Source organism: Larus michahellis, chromosome 5 (genome assembly GCF_964199755.1).
Source record: "Larus michahellis chromosome 5, bLarMic1.1, whole genome shotgun sequence".
In the NCBI taxonomy this organism is placed as follows: domain Eukaryota; kingdom Metazoa; phylum Chordata; class Aves; order Charadriiformes; family Laridae; genus Larus; species Larus michahellis.
Window position 1 is genome coordinate 29151119 of NC_133900.1, and position 27691 is coordinate 29178809.

Here is a 27691-nt window from a genome sequence, read left to right on the forward strand (position 1 = left end):
CCAGAAAACTGTACTTATTGCTACAAACTTCACCTTGCCAAATAAATATCAGTCTGTACCTGAAAGCAAGTCTGCAGCCTTCCATGCTTACGCAAACCTGCATAGAAAGGCCACACAAAGATGGAAGGAGAAAAATACTCATGCAAATGTGGAATACGAACAGGTAAAGGCAGTAAGTGAGAAGGACATGGCAGATACCAGTTCACAGCTTCACCTTTATCTTGTCTTGTCTTACAGAGACAAGCACCACAATTTCCCATGTCACAAGACACCGGCATATTTATACCGGAGCGCAATTGTGTAGACAAGATTGTAGTTAATAGCAAGGAAGTGCTATTTGACTTATAAAATATGGGTCATACTGAAACATCATGCCTGTTCTTCAAGGAGTCTTCATTATGTGTTCTGATCTGACACCGCCTTTTCACCAAAGGTCGATTATTTTTCTCTCTGCATGTAAGGTTAGGTATCAGCTGAAATGTGAACCCATATTGTCTGCCAGTGGCCACTCCTCTTTTGTCAGAGATAATTGACAAAGACTCTCCATTAGCTTAAGGGGGCATGATTCTAGCTGTCAACAATGCTGACTTCTGTCCAAGATGTATTTGGTGCAATAATACTAATTACTTATATATATATAAAAATAAAGATATACCTATATATACACACATGCAGTGTATGTATAGAAATATGAGTGTATACATATATATATATTCACACGTGCATGTGCACATACACATATGTATACATGCAGTGCATGCTTTAGATTCCTTGTAACTGTGTCCAAACCCTTGCTTCTTGGAACGACAAAGATAAAAATACAATAGCAGATTCAAAGCGAACTTCCAGCATTTCAGTTTTAAAGAAGCTTCCAAATGTATATACTTGAGATTACAGCTACCCAATCAGAATGTGAAGCATTACTGAATTTAGAGTGATAGCTCAGCTATTTCTGTATCACCAGTCATTTATTCCAAATATTTTATGACATGCTTCAACATAAATGCACTGCGGAGCATGTACCCTCTGTCCGTCCAATACAATTTACGGTTAATCCAGTCCACAGCAAGGCCTTCGGGTATATCTATAGCTTCATGAATAACTTTTTCACGATTTGAGCCATCCAGATTAGCTCTTTCTATCCACTTCAAGGCTGTGTGGGCAAAGTAAATCTGTGAAGAAATAACAGATGAGGTGTTATTAGTTCCCATCTCACTTTCTGCTCTGTTGCCCTCGTCTAATAGTTCCACTTTTACAACAACTTTTTCATCTTGAAAGTTCCCTGAACTGCTTATTCACGAAAAGCTGCACAGGTAACCTGTGATCCCTGATCAAATAAAAAGGCATTTATCCTTCAACCAGGATGACTTCTACAGGCAGCTTGTGCTTAGCAGTAAATCCTGGTTGCCCTATATACGGCCCTGTGAATATCCTGTGGTTTTGTTTCAGCGAGCAGCTACCTCACATGAAGCACAGCTAAGGAAGCAAAAGTAGGAGCAGGCAAAAAGCAGCACGTTATCATTTCACTGTCTGCTCACTTTAAAAAGGGAGGAGTGGGGAGAAGAGAATAGTAGTGTATATGTGTCAAGGAGCTGGGAAGGGAAAAGGAGTTATATAATTCGCTTCTATTTTTTTTCTTATTTGAGCCTGCATATATCTTTATTTTTACCAGATGTCTATTCTGGAAGGCTCTAACATTTTCAGAAGAGGATTCTCAGTTTTGGGTCTAAATAAAAGTTCTCTGCTGGTGGGGAAATTAGGTTTCTGTTTTCCAAGGATGAGGAAAAAGAAATTGTCTTGTATTTGATATGCAGAGGGAGCCAAACACTGTATGGCAGAACTATATACAAAGCAATGCTGAGGCTTTCTTTGCAAATGGTAGTAAAAAACCAAATAACTTTATTTTGATGCTAACCATGAGACCAAACAAAGCAGCAGTGAGGCCTCTAGCATTAAACCGGCTAATTCAATTACCATGGGAGCACAGAGCGGTGCTGAGCTAATTTACCTTGCCCCTCAGCCCTGTGCCACCAGGACCAGCCTGCTGCAGCCTGGCTGGCCCGCTGCACATCACCTCACCTCCGCGCTGCCAGCCCCACCGTTGGGCAGAGCTCCCTACAGAAGCGGAATGAGAGCGCACAGCCAGTGTCACCGGCACAGCTGATTTATATTCAGCACAGCACAGAACAACTGCTAGTTCCCCGGCACAGCCCTATTTCAGGAGCAAGTGGCGATGTTCCAGCAGCGCCTGAAACAATCCTCCTGTAACGCAGATCTGGTAACATTCTCATTTGTTTAGCTTGAGATGTTCCCAGCAATTTAACTGAGCTCCTCATCAGCTTTCACTGTACCATCCAGCACCTTTGTGTAACACTTTTACAGTGTAAATAAGTCCCCCCGTGGGAAAAAATAACTATCTGCCACAGAAGGTTTAGCAAAGCACAGCTGAAGTCCTATTCTTCCCAACTCTGCAGGCAAGGAGTAGGGCACTGGGATGTGGCCACATATACAAACAGCTCTTTATTGCAGAGAAGACTCCTGTTTCCAACAGCAATATCTTGTAATACGAGGAATACGTTTCATAAGAACAATAAACCCAGTGAATGTTCAGCAGTTTTGTTCAATAATGTCAGGACGTAGGAAGTAATTCTTGTTAAGATTACTCCTGCATTTAGTAGGGATTGTGGGATGTAGCTGTACAGAAAAAAACATACTGTTGTTTTTACAGCTACCCAGTGAAAAAAAACCACACAATATATTTCCAGAAAACCGTACTGAAATCTTAAAAGAGAAAACTATTAATCACACAAAAGTTCTTTGAAATTGAAATCATGCCTGAAGTGAATTTAGAAACCCAAATTCTCTGTGAATTAGCCATGTCAGTGTACAAAGCACATTAAATCAGTAAGTGAAGGATGAAACTCTTCAACTGGTGTTTGGCATCCTGTACCAGTTGTGCTCCTGGACAGGCAACAGAACAACGAGCAGCACAACATGTAATCTGGATCACTGACAGCAGAAAGGTTAAAGCACATGAAAGCCCAATCCATTTGTCCTTGCAACACTTCAAAATCCTCTCACTTTTAATGCCTTACCTTATTTTCCACTGGGTCAGAGTCCAGTGCTAAGACTATTCCCATCTGCCAGTCAAGTAAACTTGCATAATCTGTTCCATCAAAACTGATCTGGCGGATATCTTGGCCATTTGCAAATAACAAAAATGGCTTAGGACCTGTTGATGAAAATTTGCACATACGTTAATTTCACCAGGTTCAAAGTGATCTCTAGTCTGCATCACTACCTAGCTAACACTGTAAGTTAAGTAACAGTAGAAGACAAAATGAGGAACAGAAGCTCAAAGAAATGAAGGCTCTTGTCCTACATTCCACTTGCCTCAGAAATGAAAGATAAATGTGAATATTGGTTTTCAACGCCTTGCCCAAGATCAGCCTCAAAATTTGTGAAAAAGGCAGTCACTAGGCCTCCTGCATTTCACTCTGAGTGACTTAGCCTCAAGACAATCTTCCCTCTGCATTTCACAGCATCACCATAAATGCCAGAACACTTGACTTTTGCACCAGAAGCCTTTCACAGTAAAAGCAAGAAAAATGCTGTCATCCAGAAAATAAAGCTTTTCCCTTATTCCTGAAATGAACCACAAACTTCTCGTTCGTCCTCTCTCTCGTGCAATTGCTTGTACCTTGCTGCTCACCAGAGTCTGCCCTTTTCTCAGAAGAAATAGAAGGGTCTGGAATCCAACCATCACATCAAATATGTGGGCTTCCTGGGGCCAATGGGGGAGAAATATCCTTGTAGAGAAGGTCCTTCAATAGACTGTTCCCTGCCCTGTTCTCCAAATGTAGACACCTCAACCCAAATTCTGTAACACTGGGCAGAAACCGCACCCACATTTATATGAAGGCACAAATACCTGAATACTGCAGATAAACCTCTGCAGTACAGGAGCCCAGAGTGAAATGCAGAAGTTGGATAATAGCCTGAATCTTCTGCGAGTGAGACCGAACCCTATACTGGTTCTTGTTCTGGTATATTTCTGAAATAGGTTCCTTTTCCAAACAACTAGTACTTCCCAAGTCTCACAAAGTAACCTAAAACCAGTGCAAAAATGGATCCCAATTACGCAATCCACTTTGAAGGACTCTAAAATGTTTTTGCTTTTATTGGCAGAAATATGCAGGCATACCAGGATACCAACCTATAGCAGTGCAGTGCTTTCTGTCTCGCTGAAGCTTATATCCAGGAAAACAAGCACACTCCCAGGAGGACGGGCTTAAAGAAGAACATATCTGACTACAGCCACCATTATCTGGAGATGTACAACCTTAAACAGAGCATTTGAAAAATTTAATTTTGCCATTCTAAGAAAAAAAAAATACAACAAAATCAGAGGCATAAGCAAGAAAACAATTCACTCTGCTTAGGACTTCTACACTGCAACGCATCTCAGTGACTGACAGATTTACTGAAAGGCCTCCTGCTGAAAGCAGAAGTCTAATGAAAATAAATCAAATCAGTAGTAACTTCTTACAGAGTTTTTCCTGAAAATTCGCAACACAAGATGGGTGGTGGGAGAGTGGGATATATGAAGAGGGCTTCAGTGTATTCATTATTTCAGAGAACTCTTTCTCCCATGCAAACGTCATCCCATTTACAACAGATTAACAAATTTTATCAGACTTTGCATTCCATGCAAAAGAACAGCAAACTAATGCCATTCTCTCCCCAGAAGTTAAGCTAGGATGGTGAATTGATGAAATACACTGACTTTCGAATACAACAAACCAAGTTTTCATACAAAAAGAAACTATTCTTTCTTCCTGGGGCTGTACAATGCCATATCTACAATGCCAACCTGAGCTTACTCTGTGGAGTGTCTGTAGCAAAACAGCAACACTGACTGAATCTATGTATACAGCACAGTCCACAATACGAGAGGGATGTAAAAGGGGAAGGGGAATTTTAAAGATGAAAGGCTGGCATAAATGGAGCTACCTTGACCCCTGAGACTGAAAAGATACAGCTCAAAAGCTACAGTTCCCTGAATTTGGAAAGCTTGCTGGAATGGGGAATGACAGATTAGCAGCTTCAAAAATTCTGACTGCAAAATTATATTTGTGGGTAATTAGATTAAATTACTGTAAATTAGGCTGACTCTGAACCTGGGTTGTGCGATGTCAATAAAGTCACCTTCAGATTTCAAGCCCTAATTTTGTACCTATATAAATTTTAGGCATCTCCTGCAACAAACATCTGGTAGGTGCATTGTTATGTGCTGACAAACAAAAGAATTTGGCCTGCAAACATTGGATGTTGCTGCTTAGAAAAATCTATTAAAAATGAAGATGAATATTGCTCATCTTAGCACTCAAAGAGCCTGACATTCCATTGCCTCTTATCTTGTGCAATCATTTGCAGCCGTGAAAAATCAGAGTAAAATGCCATCATTCTCTTCTGGCTTTCAGTGCTAAGAACAAACAGAGTTTGGCAGTCACTACAGCTAGAAAAATGTTACTTACCCGTGCATGCTTTGCCGTCCACTTTGAGTATGGATCCTTCAGGACAAAAGCAAACAGGCCCTTCAGATGTTTGAAGGCAACCATGGCTACATTCAGTGTTGTTACTTGCACAGGAAATTAGCTCTACAGTAATTTAAAGAGGAAAAAAAAAATCTTAAACGATGATAAAAATTTTTACTAATCCCCACAATAGAGATGTGAACGCTTTCTTAACTAGCAAAAGAAAAAGAAACAAAGAGGGGGAGAAAAAGAGAGGAGAAAGAGAAAAAGAGAAAAAGAAGGAAGACAGGAAAGAAAGAAGAAAACAAAAAGTGCAATGTTGAGAGTACAACAATTCTGTGGTCTTTCTAGGGTTTGTTTTTGGTTTTTTCCGAATTTTTTTCCCACCCTCCCCTAATTATAGCAAAGGAGAAAGCCAAAATTGCTGGGTCCTGAAGCCATTATACTTATCAGCTTTAAATTTTCCAAAGTTGTATGAAGAAGTGTTATCAAAATTTAAATAATTTAGAAAGCTTTCTTTTTAAATTTCATCAAAAAATAGATCAGGTTTTAAAAACTACAAGGAAGTTATATTGAAAGAATAAGTATAAAACACGAAGAGAATAAGGAAAAACTACTTTCCTATTACCCCAAGGGTAACAGAGATAGAATCAATGAAGACAGGAGATGAACATTCCAGAGATACAGCTATGTTCTTTAGTGGCAATTTTTGAAGCTGTAGGTGCAAAACCATCTGAGAACCTGGCAATAGCTTTCCTTTGCTTCGCATTATAATTGTTGGAGTGCCAACATTTTTTTGAGTGTTTCTTTAACGCAATTTCACAGGATATCCTCCTTCTACCCTCTGTATTGCAGTGTTGCATCTCTTTGTGCCAATTCTAATGCCATATGGTAACACCCGCTGGAAGACTGGAACTAATGCAGGTTTCCCACAGCTGCTTCTTTGAATCAGCTGCATACACTGGCTTAAATAGTGCGTAGCTCTTGCAAATATTGCTTCTCCAGGGCAACTGCGCTCTGGACTGGATTGTTCTAACCCCTTAAGCACAGTGAAGAGAGTCAAGAAATTGATCTTGTTTCCTATGAAGGCAGGCTGAGAGAGCTGGGGTTGTTCAGCCTGGAGAAGAGAAGGCTCCAGGAAGACTTTATAGCAGCTTTCCAGTATCTGAAGGGGGCCTTTAAGAGAGCCAGAGAAGAAATTTTTACAAGGGCATGTAGTGATAGGATGAGGGGTAATGGCTTCAAACTGCAAGAGGGTAGATTTAGATTGGATATTAGGAAGAACTTTTTCACTATGAGGGTGGTGAGGCACTGGAACAGGTTGCCCAGGGAAGCTGGGGATGCCCCATCCCTGGAAGTGTTCAAGGCCAGGCTGGATGGGGCTTTGAGCAACCTGGTCTAGTGGGAGGTGTCCCTGCCCATAGCAGGGGGGTTGGAAATAGGTGATCTTCCACATCCCCTCCAACCGAAACCATTCTATTATTCTATGATTCTTTCTGACTAGAGCTTGTGGCTTTAGATGAAGCACTTTGTACAGGACTTGGAGGACAAAGCATCAAAATGTCTGGTCAGCATGTGGACTTCTCACCTTGCATATATCTCTCTCAAGTTGCGTAGATGGTGATATATCTGCCTTGTGCTGGAGTAGTTAAGGAGTTATACTGTCCATGCTGCATCCCTAGCCTGTGTTAGAAAAACATTATTTTCTATCTAATTTGAGCACCCCAAAATGTAGGCATACAGTTCAAGCTAGTCATCCAGAGTAGGACCGAGTTGCGCACTAAGTGTTGTTTTGCACACCAAAGGTTGTACGAGCTCCCATTAGCCTCTGGCTGCAGGACTCCCATAGATTTTCTGTCACATCTGTCTGCCTTCTGCAGCTGTCACACACACCCTGAACCCCCACATTTGGGTCACTGAATCCTACTCCTGGTTCCCTCTTAATAGAGAGGGAGAAGTGACTCTTGGAGGTCTAAAATAGATTGACTGCTAGAGTCTGTTAGACTCTGATACTCTCTGGTAGTGATATTTAACATACCCTAGGTCCTGATCCTGCCATGATCCAGACTGAAATTATTGGTGTGCACCGGCACTTGTACCTGGGGCATATGCCAATCTTTTATTTCCATGGAAACACGGTAGAATTTTGTTTATGTCTACGTTTCACTTCATTATGGAATAGAAAAGTGACTGAGAATATCCCAAGACATCAAAACATGGATGCATTTCACATTTTATGTTCTCGACTTACATTAGAAAGGCTTCATTCATTTCTAGGCTGAATATACACAGTGCTACATAAAGGGAGAACACAAAAACCTTCACCTAGACTCTTACTGTGACTAAAATATGGTCCTTGAAGCTTACTGACAGACAGGTATTTGTTTTTTCCCTTCACTTCTCTATGTTCTCTACATTTAGTTTATTCACATTTATCCAGCTTCAGAGAGCTTCCTGGATTATGTACCTAAGTTGTATGGATAAGTTCTCTCAGGCATACTTCTTATGCAAAATTTAATTGCTAAAAAAAAAACAAAACCCAAAACCCCATCAGAAGTGCAGCAGTCCTCCTGAATAAACAACTTTATGAATACTTCTGTGTGTCTTATTCACTGTAAACAGATGTACATACATTTGATTTCATTAATTTAATGCACATTAGCAATGCTATCAACCCTGATCTGAAGAGAAAAAAGATGATGCTGTAAACTGCTCATTCAGAGACTGTGCAAATTGTTACGCAGGTTAGACAGTGAGCCAAATTCAGAGACCACATTTAAAAAGATATAACTGCTTATCCATCCGGAATGTGCCACAGAGAATAATCTGAGCAAAGAGGTCTCTCTGGAGACCTGACTCTTTTTTTTCTGCTTCTGAAGAGGCTCACACTTGATTATTCACGTGTGACTTACAGTTCCTTAAACATGACATCTGAATTTGGTTGACTCAGTTTAAGCTGATCCTACTTATATAATAAGGGATCGGAAGCGAGCAATGCAACACACAAAACTTTCAGCATTTCCAGTGTTAACGGAGGACTCTCTCCAATATCATATGGGAGGCGTTTATGTATTACTGCTACTTACCATGACACGTTTTCCTATCGGGCAGAAGAACAAAACCTCTCGGGCAGGTGCAGTAATAGGAACCAGGGATGTTCACGCAGCCCAAAGTACAGCCGTGATTCCAGAAGCCACATTCATTGATATCTGCCAAAAAAAGCACTTGCTGTGTCAGAATAATGTCATCAACCAGTGTCAGGTAATTAGATTAATGAAACAAACAAACATTCTTGAAAAAGTACTTCTGTTTCCCATTAATTTTACAAAAATATGTTCATCCTAATAAATGATAAAAAGCAAGTTTGCAGACCTCAATCAAATAAGCTTTAAAAAACTTCTAGCAAAACCTATAGAGGCTGCATGTGTCCAGCATATGTGCATAGAGGACTATCAAAAGTATGCCTTCCCATATGGATTCCAGGGCCAATTTTGTGTGCACCCAAAAAATTTACATTAGACACTTTCTTCAGGTAAAAATTATTTTAAAAAATTTGGCTCCACCATGACTTCAGTAAAATTCTCAAAACACAGAAATGGTTTAGCAGTAGAAATTCAGAAAGTAATCTTGGTGAACTTCCTGAGAACTGGATGGCTGCTGCTCAGGCACGTCTGTAAGCTAAGAATTTTGATGCCTTTATGTCTTTTCAAATCTGGTCGTGTAGTGAAAAAGATGCTTCTAAAAGTGGTATGTTAACTATTATTAATAGCAATGTTAGATTTTTATTAAAACAAACCAGATTAAAACATTTGGAAGCATGTTAAGAATTTGTGCCTTTTTTGAAAGTGGGACTTAAGACAACCATCTTGTTGCAGGATTTTTCAATCTGTCACCTTTGGTGATATATCTGTTTTAATTTTAATTGAAAATTAAATAAGCACCCATAAACGTGTCTACTTATCTGAAGCTCCTTTAACTACTCAGGCTAAGACCAAAATGTCTTGCAAGAACAGCACTTGTGACACTTTCATAGATCTCTCTTTAGACTATTTCAGAACCTGAAAGGACACAAAACTGAAATGGCAAAACTGGAACTTTTAAGACCTCAGAGTGTTTTTTCATACTCAAGATATGAGTAATGTATAGTTTGTTTTCATTGTAAAGTATGTTTTCATCTCATGGAATAAAGCTGCTGGGAGATTCATGTATTACCTTCACAAAATTGTTTATTTCGACTTAAAATAAAGCCACTAGAACATTTACACCGATGAGTCCTTATGTCTGGCCTGCAGATTCTTCTTCTGCACTTTTCTTTGTTCAAACCACAGCTTCCTTTTTCTGGAAGAACAAATATAGTGTAAATGGAACAGAGTTCTTACAATATCAACCTTCATGGAGAAACTGTTTTGAGCAATGATGCTCAGTGATGTGTCTTCTTCTCAACAGCTACTTACTCAACCAGAGGAACTTATTAATAGAAAATAACTTGTATTATTTTCTATTGGTAAAATCAGGCCAAAAAGTCACTATAAAAGCAAAGAGTAAGACTACTTGGAAGACTAAGAGTAGGTCTGTGAGAACGATCATTTCTAGCTCCATGTCAGCACAAGCAGATCTAGAGAGAGCCTGAAGTAGGGGACGGTTTGGGTGCATACCTATAGTGACTATGAAAGGGAAAACCCTGTGTAGCAGGCTTCAAACGCCGCCAGTCCTGCACAATATTATAGGTTACCAAGCTCTATAAAACACCCAGAAAGAAGAGAGCAACAGAGAGACAGCACACACACAAAAGAGAGAGAAGATAGATTTCAAAAAGAGAGAGAGAGAGCATACAAAGACTGGAAATTATTAGCACAAAGCAGTGCTCAAGACTCACATTATTTAACAAAAAAATAGCTAATAGCTGGAGAGATCATAATGACCGTGCATTTCATTTGGACAAAAAGTGTTAGCACAGTCTAGAGAATCTTTGTACGGGGGTGGATCGTGGTTTATGTCTTTGAGAAATACAAGCGTTATAAATCTTGAACTCAGATTTAAAACTCAGAAAGTTTCTGATATCCAACAAGATGTGCTCAAAATTTCTTCAAAGGAAGCAGAAAAAAGTACCCAACAGGTCCCCGGAAGCCTTCCTACTTCTCATGCTTCACAGGAAAAGAGAAACAGGTATTCAAGTCATAGGAAGGATTTGCAGAGCCTTGTGTCTGTGCTCTTTTAGAGCTGTTGCTTTTGCAGATATGCAACACTCATGGTTTTATTTTTGTCTCCCAAACTATTATTTTTATTTTAATCTTCCTAATCTTCTTCTGGGGTTGCTTGCCCCTTTCCCAAGCTAAGAATAGCTGAACTGCTGCTACTGAATGTGGGTATGCAGCCACCCACACATAACACTGTCTTTGCCCTCTGCTGTCTGTGTAACAGATAAGAAATCATGGGGTCATACAGACAAAGAAATTTGTATGTGAGAAATTTTCTTGTGCTATTTCCAATTCACCCTCTAAATTCCAAAAGATGGAAAGCAGCATGATATTTAAGTTCAACATTTAGTCTTCTGCTAGCCACAACACAGAAAATGATGGCCATTTGTTGGAATGACAGATCACATCTATAAAAGACTGAAATAATTTCCCAGACACACACTTCAGCTTGGCTGAAATCATACAATGGTTAGAGTTGGAAGGGACCTTAAAGATCATCGAGTTCCAACCCCCCTGCCATGGGCAGGGACACCTCCCACTTTAAGGCTTTGAGGTTGCTCAAAGCCTCATCCAGTCTGGCCTTGAACACTTCCAGGGATGGGGCATCCCCAGCTTCTCTGGGCAACCTGTTCCAGTGTCTCACCACCCTCACAGTAAAGAATTTCTTCCTAATATCTCATCTAAATCTACCTTCTTTCAGTTTAAAGCCCTTACCCCCCATCCTATCACTACAATCCCTGATAAAGAGTCCCTCCCCATCCTTCCTGTAGGCCCCCTTTAGGTACTGGAAGGCTGCTATAAGGTCTCCCTGGCGCCTTCTCTTCTCCAGGCTGAACAACCCCAACTCTCTCAGCCTGTCTTCATAGGAGAGGTGCTCCAGCCCTCTGATCATCTTCACGGCCCTCCTCTGGACCTGCTCCAACAGGTCCATGTCCTTCTTATGTTGGGGGCTCCAGAGCTGGGTGCAGTACTCCAGGTGGGGTCTCATGGGAGCAGAGGGACAGAATCACCTCCCTTAACCTGCTGGCCACACTTCTTTTGACGCAGCCCAGGATGCGGTTGGCTTTCTGGGCCGCAAGTGTGCATTGCCTGCTCATGTTGAGCTTCTCATCCTCCAGCACCCCCAAGTCCTTCTCCCCAGGGCTGCTCTCAATCCATTCTCTGGCCAGCCTGTATTTGTGCTTGGGATTGCTGTGACTGAGGTGCAGGACCTTGCACTGGGCCTTGTTGAATTTCATCAACATTGCACTTCTTTGCATCAAACTGATTAATTCTTCTCTAACAAAAGTTGTATCACTAAATGAAAAATAATGAATGGATGACTAGACGGATATTATCTATGTTATTAAGCATGGTAGCTTTTGAGAGACTTGAATTTTACATAGTTTTAGGTAGCCTCTCTTTTTGTAGAGCCAGTTTTGAATTGGAGACTTAATCTTTGTCCCTCCTGCAACTGAATCAGGAACATACAGTAGCAAGGTGTCTCATCTTTAAATACAGAGCTCATTAGAATGCCAAAAGTGCAAGTACATGCAATCACAAAACAATACAAAACAGAAACAAGTCCACATTCAAGGCTGCATCTTATGCTTATCACTGGTGCTGGATTTTTGCCCCTTGCTTGTACCATTATTGGTCTAATGAGACCTAAGACACATGGGAATTAGAGGAGAACTAACAGAAGGAATAATTTTTCCATCTGGGCAACCTCAAGAAGATATTCTCTTTTAACTGAATAAGTATTAGAACTCGATATTGACAAGTCAATATGTAAAAAACCAACCAAATTTCAAAACTTAAAGTGAATGGTGATTAAATTATGAATCACAAAGATTTTAAGGTAATCTTTTCTGGAAGAACAACCATTACAAACCATACTTTCTAGTTTGTTTGGGTTTTGTGAGTTTTTTCCCTCCCATCATCTCGCTTATATGTAAATGGGTGTTCTCAGATAATAGCCTGATGCTGATATTTTACATTGGAAAGAAACACAAAGTAATTCCTCCAAAAAAATATCCTGAGTGTACTGAATATCATTAATCTGGTGAAGAAAATAATTTAAAAAAATTCCAGAGGCAGTCTTTGAGATGTTAGGGTAATTAAGATATTTTATGAGCCATTAATAAAAGCATGAAGAACATTCCAGCAGGCATTATAAATACACATACTGTCATAAAATCTAGGATTAGCTGTCAAAGAGAGCTGAGGTAAATTAGAGGCCATCTGCTGTACTAAACTTGTGTGGGGTTGTAGCAAACCTGTAGCTGAATTAACATTCTTCTCTGTACTTATTGTCCCTGACCAACCCAGGAAAGTCTTATGAAAGAGAATGGGAAGAGGGGACATGAGGAATTTAACTAGTAAAGTAAATAATCCAAATTCCAGTAAAAAATCAAATCATGTCAGTTGAGCACTTCTTGTCAGTTCCCTTTTCATCTGAAGGAACTCACTTGCTATCTGCTTTAAAGAAGGCCTGATAATTCACAGCTGACACTACATTGCAAGATACATTTTCTTAGCTTGTACAGAGCATCCAATTAGTCTAGATATGCTTTTATCTCCAGGTTTCTCTGTTGTAAGATCAGCTATAAATCTCATTTGTACTCCAGGCTCATTAGTCCTCCTTTCAACCCAGCTCTTGCACTGGATAAGCCAAGCAATGTACATGCAAAGTCCAAAAGGTTCATGTGGATTCAGCCTGTTAGGCTTCTTTCTACTCCATCATTTCCCAGACATTTTTACATGAAAGTATCTGGAATAAAAAAAAAGGTCTACTGCTGACATCACTTACTGTCATACAAAAATTTACTAAGCATGTTGGAAATATAAGGGTATATACTGCAAGGCGTTTAAAAACACCGGTAGTTTGTTTATTCATAAAGGTGGGGAAACCCTCTTTCCGGTGAAAAGAGAAACACCAGAAAGCAGCACGTTCTGGTGGAAGAAGTGGAGTTAATCTTCTGAGAGAAGAATAAAAGCTAAGTGCCCATAGTCATTGAAGTTATGCTACACAGTCTCACGGAGAGGACATATGTAACACAACCAATTGCCCCTGAGGTTCAAGAGACCACTGTCTACGAACTACCTTTCTTGGTTTCTTCCTCTCCATTTTCATGCGTGTGCAGACATGGTGACAGACAACCAAAGAGGCCTCATGAGACCTTCCAAATCTGTGTTAATAACCCTGAGATGTGTGGATGTGCCAATGTCTGCACCACAAACGTATCCTTCCCAGTTACTCTGTGTGAGAGCACCAAACATGTCAGTTGAAAAAAATGCTTCCATCTGCCAGGATGACTGTTTTCCTCAAAGGAAGCACAGAACAGGTATTGCCATTTGGCCTGGTTGAACTTCATGAGGTTTGCACAGGCTCTCAAGCCTGTCCAGGTCCCTCTGGATGGCATCCCTTCCCTCCAGCATGTCAACCACTCCACACAGCTTGGTGTCATGAGCAAACTTGCTGAGGGTGCACTCAGTCCCACTGTCCATGCTGCCAACAAAGATGTTAAACAGCACCAGTCCCAGTACTGACCCCTGAGAAACGCCACTCATCACTGATCACCACTTGGACATTAAGCCATTGGCCACAACTCTGAGTGTGACCATCCAGCCAATTCCTTATCCATCAAGTGATCCCTCCATCAAATCCATGTCTCTCCAATTTAGACACAAGGATGTGATGCAACACAGTGTCAAATGCTTTGCACAAGTCCAGGTAGATGATATCAGTTGCTCTTCTCTTATCCACCAACACCATAATGCCATCGTAGAAGGCCACCAAATTTGTCAGGCATGATTTGCCCTTAGGAAGCCATGTTCGCTGTCACCAGTCACCAATTTACAGTTTCATTTTTACTCATACTAACAAACACTACTTTCTCCTCATGTCTTTATATCATCTATACCTCTGGAAACTCCTGGCCATCTTCCCTTGGGAGTTCTGCAACCATTGCTCAACACACAAATGCCTCTATGCTGTTTGGTCAGTTGTTCGTATCCAAGCAAGACTGGTGACAAAAGCTAATCCATTAAAGCAAGAATATCCGATGCCTGCTTTCCAGACAACAAGACATTATTTCCCCTGGATACCCCTCACTTCCTACTGCCTCAGCAGGAATCCTCAAGGAGGGTGAGCTATCCATAGTCAACTACCTTCATTTTCTGATCCACAGTGAAAGGTAGTGACATGACCACCTCATACTGTAGGCTGCAATTGATATCAAAGAGACCCAAGGCCCTTATTTCATAGTTATTATGGTAACTTCAAGTCTGTCTAAAACAGGCTGATTCTTATCCAGCCATTTCATAGCAAAGCTGCGATATCCACACTATCACTTGTAGAACATACTATGCACTTAAAATCCTTTAGTGCCATAATAATCAGAGCTGTTTAGATGCTATAAAAACATCTTTGTGTAAATAAGGCGAAAAGAAGGAGAAAAATCACATTTATCTGCATGTGTATTCAGATTAATGAAATGAGCAGTTCATGCTCAGCACTTCCAGCCTGATATTCCAGCTGGAGTTACACACACCAAGTGGAACTGTGGATCACTGAAGTTAAAGGAAACTTTTTCCTTGACTTCAGCAAGGCCTGGAATTTTGCCAAAGAAAATTATTACTGTGAAAATTCAGAGTGTATAACACCATTACTGTCACGCATACAACTATATCATTACAGTTTACTTACCCAAATCGTGAGAATCTGTTCTTGCACCTGGCTGTTTAAATGGATGCACCACCTTTATCTCCACTGGTGGAAAAAACGATGGCTTCAGGCTAATTGTGACCACAACTTTTCCAGTATACTTGTTGGCTCTCCATATCATACCAGATTTCAACTCTGAATAGTACAGGTGCTCAGCAAAGAGGGACATACCAAGCAATTGATGTCTACAACAGAGAAGAAAACACAGTGTCGCATTACCCGATCCCTATATATTTACTCGCTCATACATTTTCTGAGCATCTAGTTCAGTCAAGTTCACTGTAAATAACCTTTCTTTGTATTCTTATATGCATCTTATATTATCTTACATTTATGAGGATCAGATGAGATGCCAGAGACATTCCCAAATACTCCAGCACCCAGAATCCTGCAGATTTGCAAGAAATAGACGCAAAGCAGGTAACAGGCATTTCTCACAGGTTATACAAGCTGTTGTTCAGGACCGACTCAATTGACAGAGAAAGCCTAAGTAACACCCTGCTTCTGGTGAACCCAGCAACCAAAACAGTCACTTGCTTTGTTGATAGGATGTAGGCCAGATAAGTTCCCCCATTTCCCAATTTCCAGTTCCTGCTTTGACACTTCTCACTGTCCCAGGAAATCAGGGTGGAGATGGAGGGGTAGGAGTAGGGTGTTCCTAAAATCCATCTTGCTGCTTCTCCTATCGCAGGAATTTAGTCTCCATTCGCTGGTTGGTTATAGCAGCCAGCAGGAACCACAAAAGGGCCCAGTTTTAAATTAGAGGGAAAGCAGAAAAAATACTGAAAGAGGGATTTTTGGCCTCCACTTTCCAGTATATATTACAGGTGAAAAAAGGAGAATCCATATCATCCAGGCTCAAAGGGCCTGTTGATGGCCTAGTGAACACCAGCCAACTCGAGGGAGAAAGGGGAAAAGGGTAAGGAAAAATCCAGTGTGACAGCTGGCAATGTAGGGAGAAACCAGCTTTGTGTTGATCATATGCAAATGGTGTGCTGCATATGTAAATCAGCAGGCCAGCAAAACCCTGTATTTTTCTCGTTTTGCAGTTGGCAATCCCTATTAAACGCATACGCTGACCCAGGCCTACTGACAGACTCTGCAGTGATAGAGGGTAACCTTTTCCTGGGCACCTCAGTGAAAACATGCCCACCATGGAGCATCTGTACCACTGCAAAGCATGAACGCCAAATATTAAAGGTATCAAAAAGCAGATGGGTCTAACAGACCCCTCAGCCATGCTCAGCCCCGGCACCAGGGAGCAGACAGTTTTCACCACATCTGCTGATGCTTGCTGGGGAGCTCGAGCACAGGGGGTTATCTGAGCCTCCCCGCCCGGCAGCTAAGGAGGACAACAGGCTTAGAGGAGGATAGCAAAGACCTGATCTAGTTCAGTCTCTTGAGCACAGCTCAGACACCTGAGCTCACCCACTGCGACCTTGGACAAATCATTTAATCTCTTTGCTTTTGGCTTCTCTATCTGCAGAAAAAGGCCACTAATAAACACTCAGAGAGGATTTCTAAGGATTAAGTAGTTATCATTTGCTAAAAGCTTGGAAGATGGAGAGTACTGAGTGGCAGTATTATCCTTACAACAGTGACTTTTTTCCATTTTCCTATCAGTAGTAGTAGATTTACAGTTACAGGCCATTTGCACTACACTTTATAATCCTTATTGTGTTACAAACTGACAAAATAAAAGGCAGAATGAGCAAGCCCCAGGAAATGAGTGTTTTACTTCTGATAAGCTCAGGAAAACTCACCGGACAGAATTTTTGAGCAAATGAACAGCTCTGCCATCATAGTCACACGATCCAATATGGGAAATCTCTTTCCCGTGGTCATGTTGGATCCAGTAGAGCCTTGTGTCCACCAAATCTAGTGAGATGGCCTTTATTTTTTCTGTGGTTCTTAAAACATTTCTCACATCACTTCCACTGAGGGACACTCGGTGTACGCTGGAAATTGTACCGTCTGAAGACCAAAATAATAGCCTGCAAGCGAGAGAGGCACGTTTTGAAAAAGAAAACCCTCAAACCCCACATTTGCAAGATTACATCACTGCTACACACTCCTTGTTTAGTTGCTCTTGTATACAGAATTTTGCAGTCTTACCATACTGCTTTGAGAAACAAAACTAATAATAAAGCAAGGGACTTCCTTAATACATACTCATCAATTTCAGGAAAACCCCACATACACCTCCCCTTAACAGAGCTCTGTTAAGAATGGAAATGACAACAAAGCATTGTCTGTTTAACAGAAGCAATATTACCACTAAAGTTTTATTACAGTTGTTTTATTGTTTTAATAAATATGTTTCTATCAGAGACTGTATGACTATGTTCAGGAAGCAATGAGATACTAGAAATCTCTTTCATGTAGGTCAAGCAGGAATCAGCCCAGCTTAACCATGAAGCACTATTGTCTGCCTCTGCTTTGTTCAGCCATGCAGTCAGAGAAGGAAACTGGAGTAATGTCTCAAATCTACAGGCAACTCCTGCAAACTTGGGGAAAGGCACATTTTTGAGGCAGATACACATTGCCCTCTGCCCTTGGGGAGGAATCTATCTCTAGAAACCCTAGCTGAACACATCACTTAACTTAAGCACTTAACTTAAAAATACCATTTCTAATACTGTTCTCATTTCTTTCTACCTTCCTGCTGGTTATAGCAGCCAGACTATGTTGTTATTAAATTAAGACACAGTCAAAACACAGCTCCAGTACTCAAGCCAGTTATGCACTGAAGCTACTTATATGTCAAGTTATTTGTGGATCAAAACCCAGATTTACCAACATGACTAAGGTTAACAGTTCTTCCAAAATAGCAAGTTATCCCTCATTCGTGTATATTTTAATTTTTAATGTTTGGGTTTAGATTCTTTGCTTGGGTTTCTTATGCACAAAAATTCCGAGAAGCATCATCATTTTGCCTTGTCTTCACAAAACTACAGAATTTATATGTACAAAACAATGTAGCATGAAGACAGCTTTACTATGTTTGTGTTAATCATTTGTCAAAGGCCTTGGAAGGGATTAGATGCCACTGGCAAGGGACTACACTAAACCAGTAGGAAGAATCAGCCCCTGCCTCACAGCTTTTCCTCACTTTACATAGACTACAGTTATTATATGTTATTAATGTATAGGTGAAAACTTTTCCAAAAGGACAGCCCAATTTTATACTGCCATTTTTAAACACTTTATTAATACCTGCTTGCATTTCTATCACAATTTTTACAGGCAAGGAAATTAAGAAACAAAGATGGTTATGGTCTCTATGCACAACTTTTGCAAATTAGTGTAGGGAGAGGATATGATATGAACAAACAGGAAGACAGAGAAGAATGAAGATTAGAAACTGGCTTGAGTAATTGCCAGCCTTTACTATATTGGCCCTCTATTTTGCTTTAGTCTTAATCCTTATTTTTCAGCATTTCTAAACACCACTATAAAATTAAGTCAATCTTACAGCAATAGTTTTATTAGCACTACTAAAATAATCCTATTACCGCTAATACTCAGACACATCTTTTGAGAAAAACTCTATTATTAGGGTATTACATTGACCTTCATTACTTAAGAGTTGCATGCTTTTGAAGGAAGACATTGTTTGCATCAGATTTAGTTCATATTTATGCCTGTGCATGTAAACATACTGGGGGTTTGAATTCACTTCACATTAAAAAAAAAAAAGTCCTCAGAGTTTTCATACAACCAAATTTCCTTAGGGCATAAAAATTATGCTAGACTTCTTGGAGTCTACTTTCTTTACAGTTTATATCTGGCCTCCCTGTAAGCATGAGTACAGCTTTCATGCATGGTGAATCACACCTACGTGAATATATGCAGTTGAGTTTCCCCAAACTTTTGCATAAGTTCAGCAAATATATCCTTAGAATGCCATTTGAAACATGTGTTTTGATGGCATTTGACAATTTGAGGACTTGAGTATTTGCAAGATTGGTAAATACTACATTCAAAAGCAAATCAGAAAAAAAAAAAATATTGGCCAACGTTCAGGCCTTTAAATCATACGCAAATGACAAGACTCCAAAGAATACTAGGAATACTACTAACATCAGAAGACTGGTTTATGTTTAAACGTAGTAGGAAAGAACATATAAGCCTTAATATTAAAATACTATCACACAGGCCTGAGCAGCTTTACTACAAATCAAAAGTAGCAACAAAAACATGCTTTTGCTGCATGAAACAGAAACGTTTCAAAGCCTCCTCAAGCTTTTATTTTTGTAAGTTTAATGGAAGAGGTTTATGTGTAAAGAGAAATTAGCATGGAGAGACCACTGTGACAATTCATATTGATAACTCTTGGGGAGGCCAAATCTCTTATGTGAGCCTGGTTCTCAGTGTAAATGGCTTGAAGCTGAAAGTGCCTTTATAAAGACCAAATTAGTGGTGACACAAAGTAGCAACAGTAGATTCAGAACCAATATTCAGAGCAATTGACAAAGAGACAAGCGAAACAGGAGCAAAACTGTAAGTTTAGGCCTTTTTTTCAGAAAACGTACCAATTTATATTCTAAGTGTGTCATGTTTGGAGCACAAGGGACTCCCAGCATTTGCAGGCATCATTCCCCTTGCTGCCCTGAGAAGTTGCTGTCTTTGAGAAAGGACCAGCAATGCTCTTTCCTCTCAGTTCTCCTCACTAGCAAAATTTTCCCCGATGACCAAGAAGTATAGATTCTGCATTAGACTTCGGTGGGCTTTTCTCACGCACTTCTCTATTTATCTCTTATATGCCTATTAATCTTTTATCCTCTTTTGTCAAAGTTCAAGGAGATATTGGACTATAGATAATACACTGTGCACAGACTAACCCAGCAACCTATAAATCACAATCAGACTACTTTGCATATTTTGAGTCTATTTCAATGAAATTACTAACCTAGTTAAAATTACCTTTGCTCAGCATCAATGGTAATCCTTGTGGGACGACCAACATCTCTTAGAAGAACTCGGCGTTTCTTCCCATTCATGTCTGTCGTTTCTATGGTCGCTTTCTGTCTGTTGGCCCAGAGAATGTCTTGATTTATCCAGTCAATAGCAAATCCTGAAATGCCTTTGTCTATGTAACATAGTCTCTGTAAAAAAAAAAAAAAAAAAGCTGACAACAAGAAGCATCCTAATGATTATCCTAAACTTGACTTCCAATGTAGGGAATAGAGTGCCAGACTCAAGCTTCCTATTTCATTCCTTTGCTTGCTTCATTTTTTCTCAGACCTGTAGATAATTCTCTTTCTTGTTCTTTAATCACTTTCATTTGGTCTTTGTACTTACACATACCCCTTCTGAATTGAGTGACACCCTGCAAAAGGGGAAACTGTTCTTCACAAGAAATACATTGGACTAATCTCACAAGAAATACACTGGACTAATCTTTTAGCTACAACTTCTTGCATTTGGCATACTATGAAGCACCCCGACCTGGACTTTTACAGATGGAAGTCTTCTTAATGCACTGTTGCTGGACCCTGATCCTTAAAAATCAGCGTAAAACACATCAGTGAAGACTCCACGTGGGTACAGGAACACTGGCAATCTCTCTCAAACAAAAGAAGGCTCTCACAGCATTAAAGTTTGGCCACAACAGCCTGTCTGCCCTTCTTAATCAGCCAGATGCAATGAACTGCACAGCTTTCTCTGAACAAAGGATGAAGTGCTAAAAGAAGCATTTATGCAACCATAGAAACCAATAAAAGGTTTGCGAAAAAGTGAGTAGGAATTCAAGCACATTCTTCTCATACCATCTGTGCCAGTTTGAGTTACAGTAATCTGGAAGACAAACTCCCATAATGCCAGGGATTAATTTAAAACTGATAGAAACATTGTTGTCTTCAAAGCTTTACTTTGTCTGAATTTCCTCTCATTCAGTTTTAACTCCCCTTCACTTGATCTACAGAAAATACTAAATGTACTGTGAATGCCAATATAACAGCCTACATTCAGGACAATAACTATTATGACAGCAAAACCTACTTAATAACTTTGAAGTGCTATCAGGTATAAGTAACAGCTGAATTGTACCTAATGAGCAGGTGTTTTCCACAGAGGGTTTTATGCCCATTAATTTGGAGAATGCCAGAGAACTGATTACTTTACCTCTCGTTTTGTGCCATTCAGGTGAATTCTTTGAAGTAGTCGCCTCTCAGAGTCTACCCAATACACTTTCTCTTCTGCATAATGAAAATCCATAAGTGTTGACTGACCGGCATCAGCCACCAATATTTCATGATTGGTCCCTTCAGTGTCAATTCTAAAGATGGCATTTCCATGGCTAAAAAGTAGGAATGGTGCAGGGTCTAGTGTGGAGAGCAAAGAGACCAATTAATAGATAAGCATTGCACTTTTGTTGCATTAAGTTCTCATCAGTATCATACTAGCCAAAGAGAAAGTTCAGGATCTAACCACCTCTCTTATATTTTAATAACTTTCCAGTCATATCACAGAGAACCAATAAGATATAAATGCAATAGTCCTTTCACATTTAATGCTGAAAATTAGGTAAAAAAATCTGAGTCATGAAACTGAGATTGCAGTGGCTGTTACCACTAATCCCAAATCCTACAGCCTAGTCAGAGTTCAGAAGAACCATTGCATGCATGTCAGCAGAGGCTGGAAGAATTATGCCATGGATGTGTCTCCAAGGTGAAGACCACTTCCAGCCATTGCGCTATAGCAAGAATTTATCCCAGAGAGGTGGTCTGGAGTCTCACTTTAACTATCCAAACAGGGAAAGTGAAGATACCAAGGCAGGGCAAAGGAAGAAGCTAGAGACTGCGGAGGTTTCTTGTGATGCAGATGGCTGAAGGAACCCAAAAGACCTGTACTTAAAACTCCTTCAGCTCAAGAGCAACAACTCCTTCCAAAACAAAACCTGTATTCATAATGAGTGAAGGGTAAGAGCCTATCAGTGACCAAACATAAAATATGTTAAAATGACAGACGTTTCAATTATGCCCCAAACTCTAGAAATCCAATTAAGGCTGAAAGTGATAAGCAACTAGGATGATCCAAATAGCTTTCATGCAACCTTAAAACCATGACACTGTGATAAGTATGGAAGTACAATTAACAGGACGTAGTGGCTGGGGCTGCAGATTACACTAACCCAGTTTTACCAAGTCCTCTCTGTTATTTTTAGGGTATCACCATAAGTTAAGATTGCCCAAGGAACCCTAACTGCATTTCCAGACCACAATGGTTTTCATTTAAGCAATTTTGATATTACGGATGTCTATCAAGTGTGTAGCAGAAGAAATTAGTTTTTATGTAACTAGTCATATTTTAGCCTGCCTTTTAAAAAGATTTTTTTTTCTAATTAAAGTAAAATAAAATTAAATAAAAATTCTGGGGTATACAGCCTAGTCTTTAATTTACCAGTAAAACAACATTCAAAGAAGAAAGCTCATTGTGGGGGTAATGAGGGGAATTTATAACATGGTTGCCTGAAACAACAGATCATGGCAAACAAGTAATGCTCTAACCAAGTGACTTGGAAATGCAATTATTGATATAGATCCAGCAGAATGACAGCTTTCAAGCCTGTCTAATCACTTGTGTAACTGATCTTCCTGCAATGCAGAGCAACTCTCCATTTATCAGGGATGGATGTCATCAAAGACGGACTATCACCATTTTTCTTGCACATAAACTTTTGAAAATTAAACTGATTTTATTGACCAGTTTTGCAACCTTTTAACTAAACACCTTTACTGTTAGCATGAAACCTGAGGCTTTAAACTCAACAGACATCACTTCTACAAATTTTAATCGGATGTTCCACCTTCATCATGGTTGCAAGATTGATTGATTCAACCCCTTTCACAGTAGAAGAATGAGACCAATTTTGATTTCTCCAAGTAAAGAGCAAGCTAAACAGAAAGATGTGACTAGCACACAAGGTGTAATTTTCTTCTCTTCCGAAGGAAGATGATCAGTACTCTGTTTCTATAATAACAGACTGGTTTGTATCTCAAGTTTTTACGTTATCACCCAGTTACAACAGCTGCTTCTAGGATTCTAGTAACTCCCTTTTTCTGCTGCTATTTGCACTGAGCAACCCCATGTGAGAATATTTAAACTGTGAAGACTTGCTTTACGTAAATGGTAAATGAACGGTGAAGTGTAGCAAGGTTTATTTACCTCAGGAATTTGACAGCTGTACTGCCTGCATTTTTGCCATTTAGTTGACCAAGAGCTTTGGTTTTGTCCTTTCCACTCTCTGAATTTCCTATCAGGCACCTGTGAATGAGGGCTTTAAATGGAATAGGGACTGAAGGACCGAACAAATCTAACTTTGATTGCAGAGGCACCTCAGATTTGGGACTTAATTTAATCAGGGGTTTAATAAACAGGTAAATAACACCTGCATCAAAGAGCTCCCTGTCTTTAAAACATGAGAGTATTTCACTTGGTACACCCCCTACTGAAAGATTTGTACCTAGCATAAGAGTTCCTTATCCATCACAGTAGCTCCTGAGCCATCACTCACTTTCTGCTGGTGCTATAAATGTTAGTAATAATGTTAAAAATAGCTGAAGTCCTCCAGTATTAAGGCAGGACTGTTCTGTGAAAGATACCTGTGCACATAAGTCACTGTGAGGTAAAATGTTTCTTTTCACTTCTCTTCAGTTCAAAAGCGATGAGTTTACAAAACATTTGATTAAAAAAAGAATTTAAAACTCTATTAAAGGGGCTAGAGATGTTTCAGCAGGACTACAAAAAAAAATTCAGCTTGGGTCTTTGTTGAGTCATGTGCTGCTGTCAAGGATGATTCTAGGAGCTGACTGAAGTAATTGTCTTGGTGCCAGTTTGGAAGCTGAACAGAATACTTCTGGTTATGCTCATGGTCCAAAAGGCTACATGCAAAGGGACTCAAGTACATGTCCTACTTCTTAGGTCAGCAACATGCCTTGTCACATCCAATCTCTGCATTAGCAAGATTCCGAGGAAAACTTTAGTCAGAAAAAGAAAACCTACGCTCCTGGATCAGAAGGGAGCTGCAGCATATCGCAGACAGGAACCAGAACCAGACATTCAGGAAACCAAAGTGGAGAGGTGAGAGGTGAACTTCAGAGCACTCACACCTCATACTCTAGATGAAATATAGGGTTAAACCAATCAATAAAATCTAACTAGATTTTTTTCCCTGGGTAGCATCAGTTGAGGACAAAATGAAGGCTATTCAAAGGTCATAACTGTGAATATTTTCCTATTAATTAGAAGGGCTAAAAACTTTTAAAATTTAAATGCATCTTACGGATTTAAAAATCAATTTATACACGCAGGACAGTGCAAGGGAGAGAAAGAACTCTCAGTAGCATTCATGTTTATTAAGAAACTGCCAATGGGCCAAACCAAAAATAAGGGCTCCCTACTTATAATTTCTGTCCCTAAAAACTGTCCCTAAAACCTAAACACAACAGAAACACATCAACGCCAACGCAATGAAAGAGGCAAAGGTAGCAAAATCTTGTGTACTGCCATGTTTTTCTGGAAGTAGTAAGGATGGGATAAGAGAGTTTGCAGTTCCAAGCACACAGAGAGTATATCTACTAAACAGGAAGTCATTGTTTAGTTTTATTTGTTTGTTGTCATATGTTCATTCATTTTCCCACCGCCATACTTTCCATTCTTCACCGTCACTCTTCTGTGGCATCCACTTTTGGCCTTGCCACTTACCCACACAGTAGAAGAGGCAGTTTTAACATCAGCGAACCAGAGCACCCCAGTCGCAGTAGGGACCAGATGGGCATGTTTCACTTTGAAAAACAATGCTAACTAAATCTCTAAAGCTCTTTTTTAGTCATTGAAAAAGAAAATGACCTTACCGTTCACATAGCAAGACCGTTTGTCAATATCCAAAGTGTAGCCAGGCAAACAGGAGCAGATGTAGGACCCTGGAACATTGGTACAGGTTTGGCCACAGGTTCCCAAACCACCTTCAAGGCATTCATCAATATCTGAAACATGTTTTTTGAATAGATCAGGAAAATTCAGCTAGCAAAAGCAGCAAAGACCAAAGAGAAAGAATACCCTTGACATAGTTATCTAATGATAAATTGGTCACAAAATTTAATATCCCATCATCAAAAAAGGAGAGGAGGATGGCTGTATTGCTTCATGCATTGGTTTCAGAATTATTATTTTGTCCATTGCCATATGCACAGTGATTTATTTATTTTTTAGAAGACCATCCAGGGAAATAACCATTCTCCCTAGTGTCTGGACATTCTGGTCTCTGATTGCCCAAACACAGGGAACAGACTTGTCTCGTACTCCATTTCTGTGATTTGCATTGTTATTTGCTATGCAAATGCTGCCTGCAGCTGCTTCCACAGTAATAATTTTGCCAACAAATTAACAAACTTTGCAAAACAACAAAGCAGCAAACAGACTGCCACAGCACCGAGTTCCACATTGAGCTCATTTTGGTTTGAGTCAACTCTCAAAAATACATACAAAACACTAAAATACCCACTGTATTCTGACACCAACAAGCCCAAACCAATGCAACAAGCAAATTAATTAGAAACTTGGCTTTTAATTGGTAGGTGAGGTTAGAGCCTTTAAGAATTACAAGATATTTGATGTATTTATGGTGTTTTATCAGGGTTTGAGGCAGTAACTATTATGTCTAAATGAAGGACTTTATTTTTCAAAAACAGTTTACTGCTGAAGAGCATATTTTACACTAAGGGGGAAAGAAATTAATCCCTTTGGCAGTATCATGGATGATGTCCCATGGATATCCCAGAAAATTTAGATAAATTTCAGTTCCTACTGAAAACAAATGCATCTGATAGTAACTTCCTGAGGTGCTCGACATCTGGCAGTACCAGATCCTGGTACATTTCTTGTATGACCACTGTGAGGGTTGCTCTAAGGAGCATCTTTTCCCTGCCCAAGATCTATTTGACATCAGTGGCTTTTGTTCTGTGTTTTTTCATCTGACTTTGAACACGCAGGAAAAAAAGGAATCAACACAAATTATTTTGATGAGACACATTTGATTAGGTCACTAAAGGACATTGATTCATAACCAAAACTACATATATGTATATTCCAAGTATAGCTCATGACAATTTTTTTTTCTGTGTTCCTGATGAAGAATTTAGGGCAATGGAAGAAGAGCTTCTCCTTGGATAACTTACCTTAGATGATCATTTGAATCAAGTGCGAATTATCACAGTGCTTCGGGAGGTCTGTGAGTGCTAGGTGAGGACTCCTCTAGTTCCAAGAAGGTCAGAAATGGCACCTGATGATAACTACAAGGAACTGCAATTTAACCAACTCACGCCAGCACTTTGAAAGAAACTTTCTCTGTCAGTAACCTAAGGAGAGCGAAGCGACCGGATCTCTGATATCTCATGGGTCTGGGAAACTGTCTCCTCCAACTGCTTTAAAAAAAACTACGTGCAGCAGAGTGGTTAGGGGTTTCTTTTGTGTCAGGTATCACAGCTGTTCAAAAAGAATGTCGGTGCTTTTCAGCCATCTAACACATCTGTACAGACTAGGGAATGTTTCCATATTGTTTTCAGAGTTTTCCCACAATGTTATGTTCCTCCAATGTATGAAACATAATCACAGCACACGCAACTGATTTCTGTTGAACAGATTACGAAAGTAAAGCAGAGGCATTTTCAGCAACTTAATTCCATAAAGCACTCTAATTCTCACCCACAATCTTCTTCAAACAATCAGCTTTCAGGAGCATATTTTCCCACATGTACTAGGGATGTACATGCCATTCTCCACAGCATTAAAGGAGTAACTCCTCCAAATCCCCTCGAGACAGGTTTGACTGGCTTAGAAGTTTCTTAACGGGCTGCAGAAACAGGAGCTCCAGGTTGACAGTTTAAAACTAGCTACTCCTGGCTAACATTGCCTGGCTGTCATTAAAACTAAAGGGCTCTTTGATAAGGTATACAGGAGGGCTTTGGTGACCTCAGCCCACTGTCTCAGCTGCTGTCAGTGTTAGCAGAGATGGGAAGGAGCCTGCAGGCATGAACACTGTTTGTACCTCTCCCGGAGGCACTGGTTTTCAAATGGAGTAACTGGCTGACTGAGCCAGACAGTTAATCTGATCTGGCCACCAGAACAAAATCAGGTGCAAGACTCTGTTGATAAAAGCTGTAACATAGTTCGTGTTCATCGATATACTTTTATGACAATAGTGGCTTGTTAAATAAATCTGATGTTATTTCTCTAAGGAAATCACA

General features: G+C 39.9%; 1 protein-coding gene across 4 annotated transcripts in view; it reads right to left on the reverse strand.

The window, feature by feature from the left end:
* EGF (epidermal growth factor) overlaps positions 1-27691 on the reverse strand; it is a 63334-nt gene that overhangs the window by 28771 nt on the left and 6872 nt on the right. For all 4 annotated transcript variants that reach the window (XM_074589364.1, XM_074589363.1, XM_074589365.1 and 1 more), the window contains exons 2-12: positions 25301-25432; positions 21570-21769; positions 20370-20551; positions 17207-17437; positions 15426-15628; positions 9750-9875; positions 8624-8746; positions 5538-5660; positions 4217-4342; positions 3096-3232; positions 1024-1172 (exon numbers count right to left, since the gene is read on the reverse strand). In XM_074589364.1, coding sequence (XP_074445465.1) covers positions 1024-1172; positions 3096-3232; positions 4217-4342; positions 5538-5660; positions 8624-8746; positions 9750-9875; positions 15426-15628; positions 17207-17437; positions 20370-20551; positions 21570-21769; positions 25301-25432 — 1732 coding nt within the window. The remainder of the gene's footprint in view (positions 1-1023; positions 1173-3095; positions 3233-4216; positions 4343-5537; positions 5661-8623; positions 8747-9749; positions 9876-15425; positions 15629-17206; positions 17438-20369; positions 20552-21569; positions 21770-25300; positions 25433-27691) is intronic.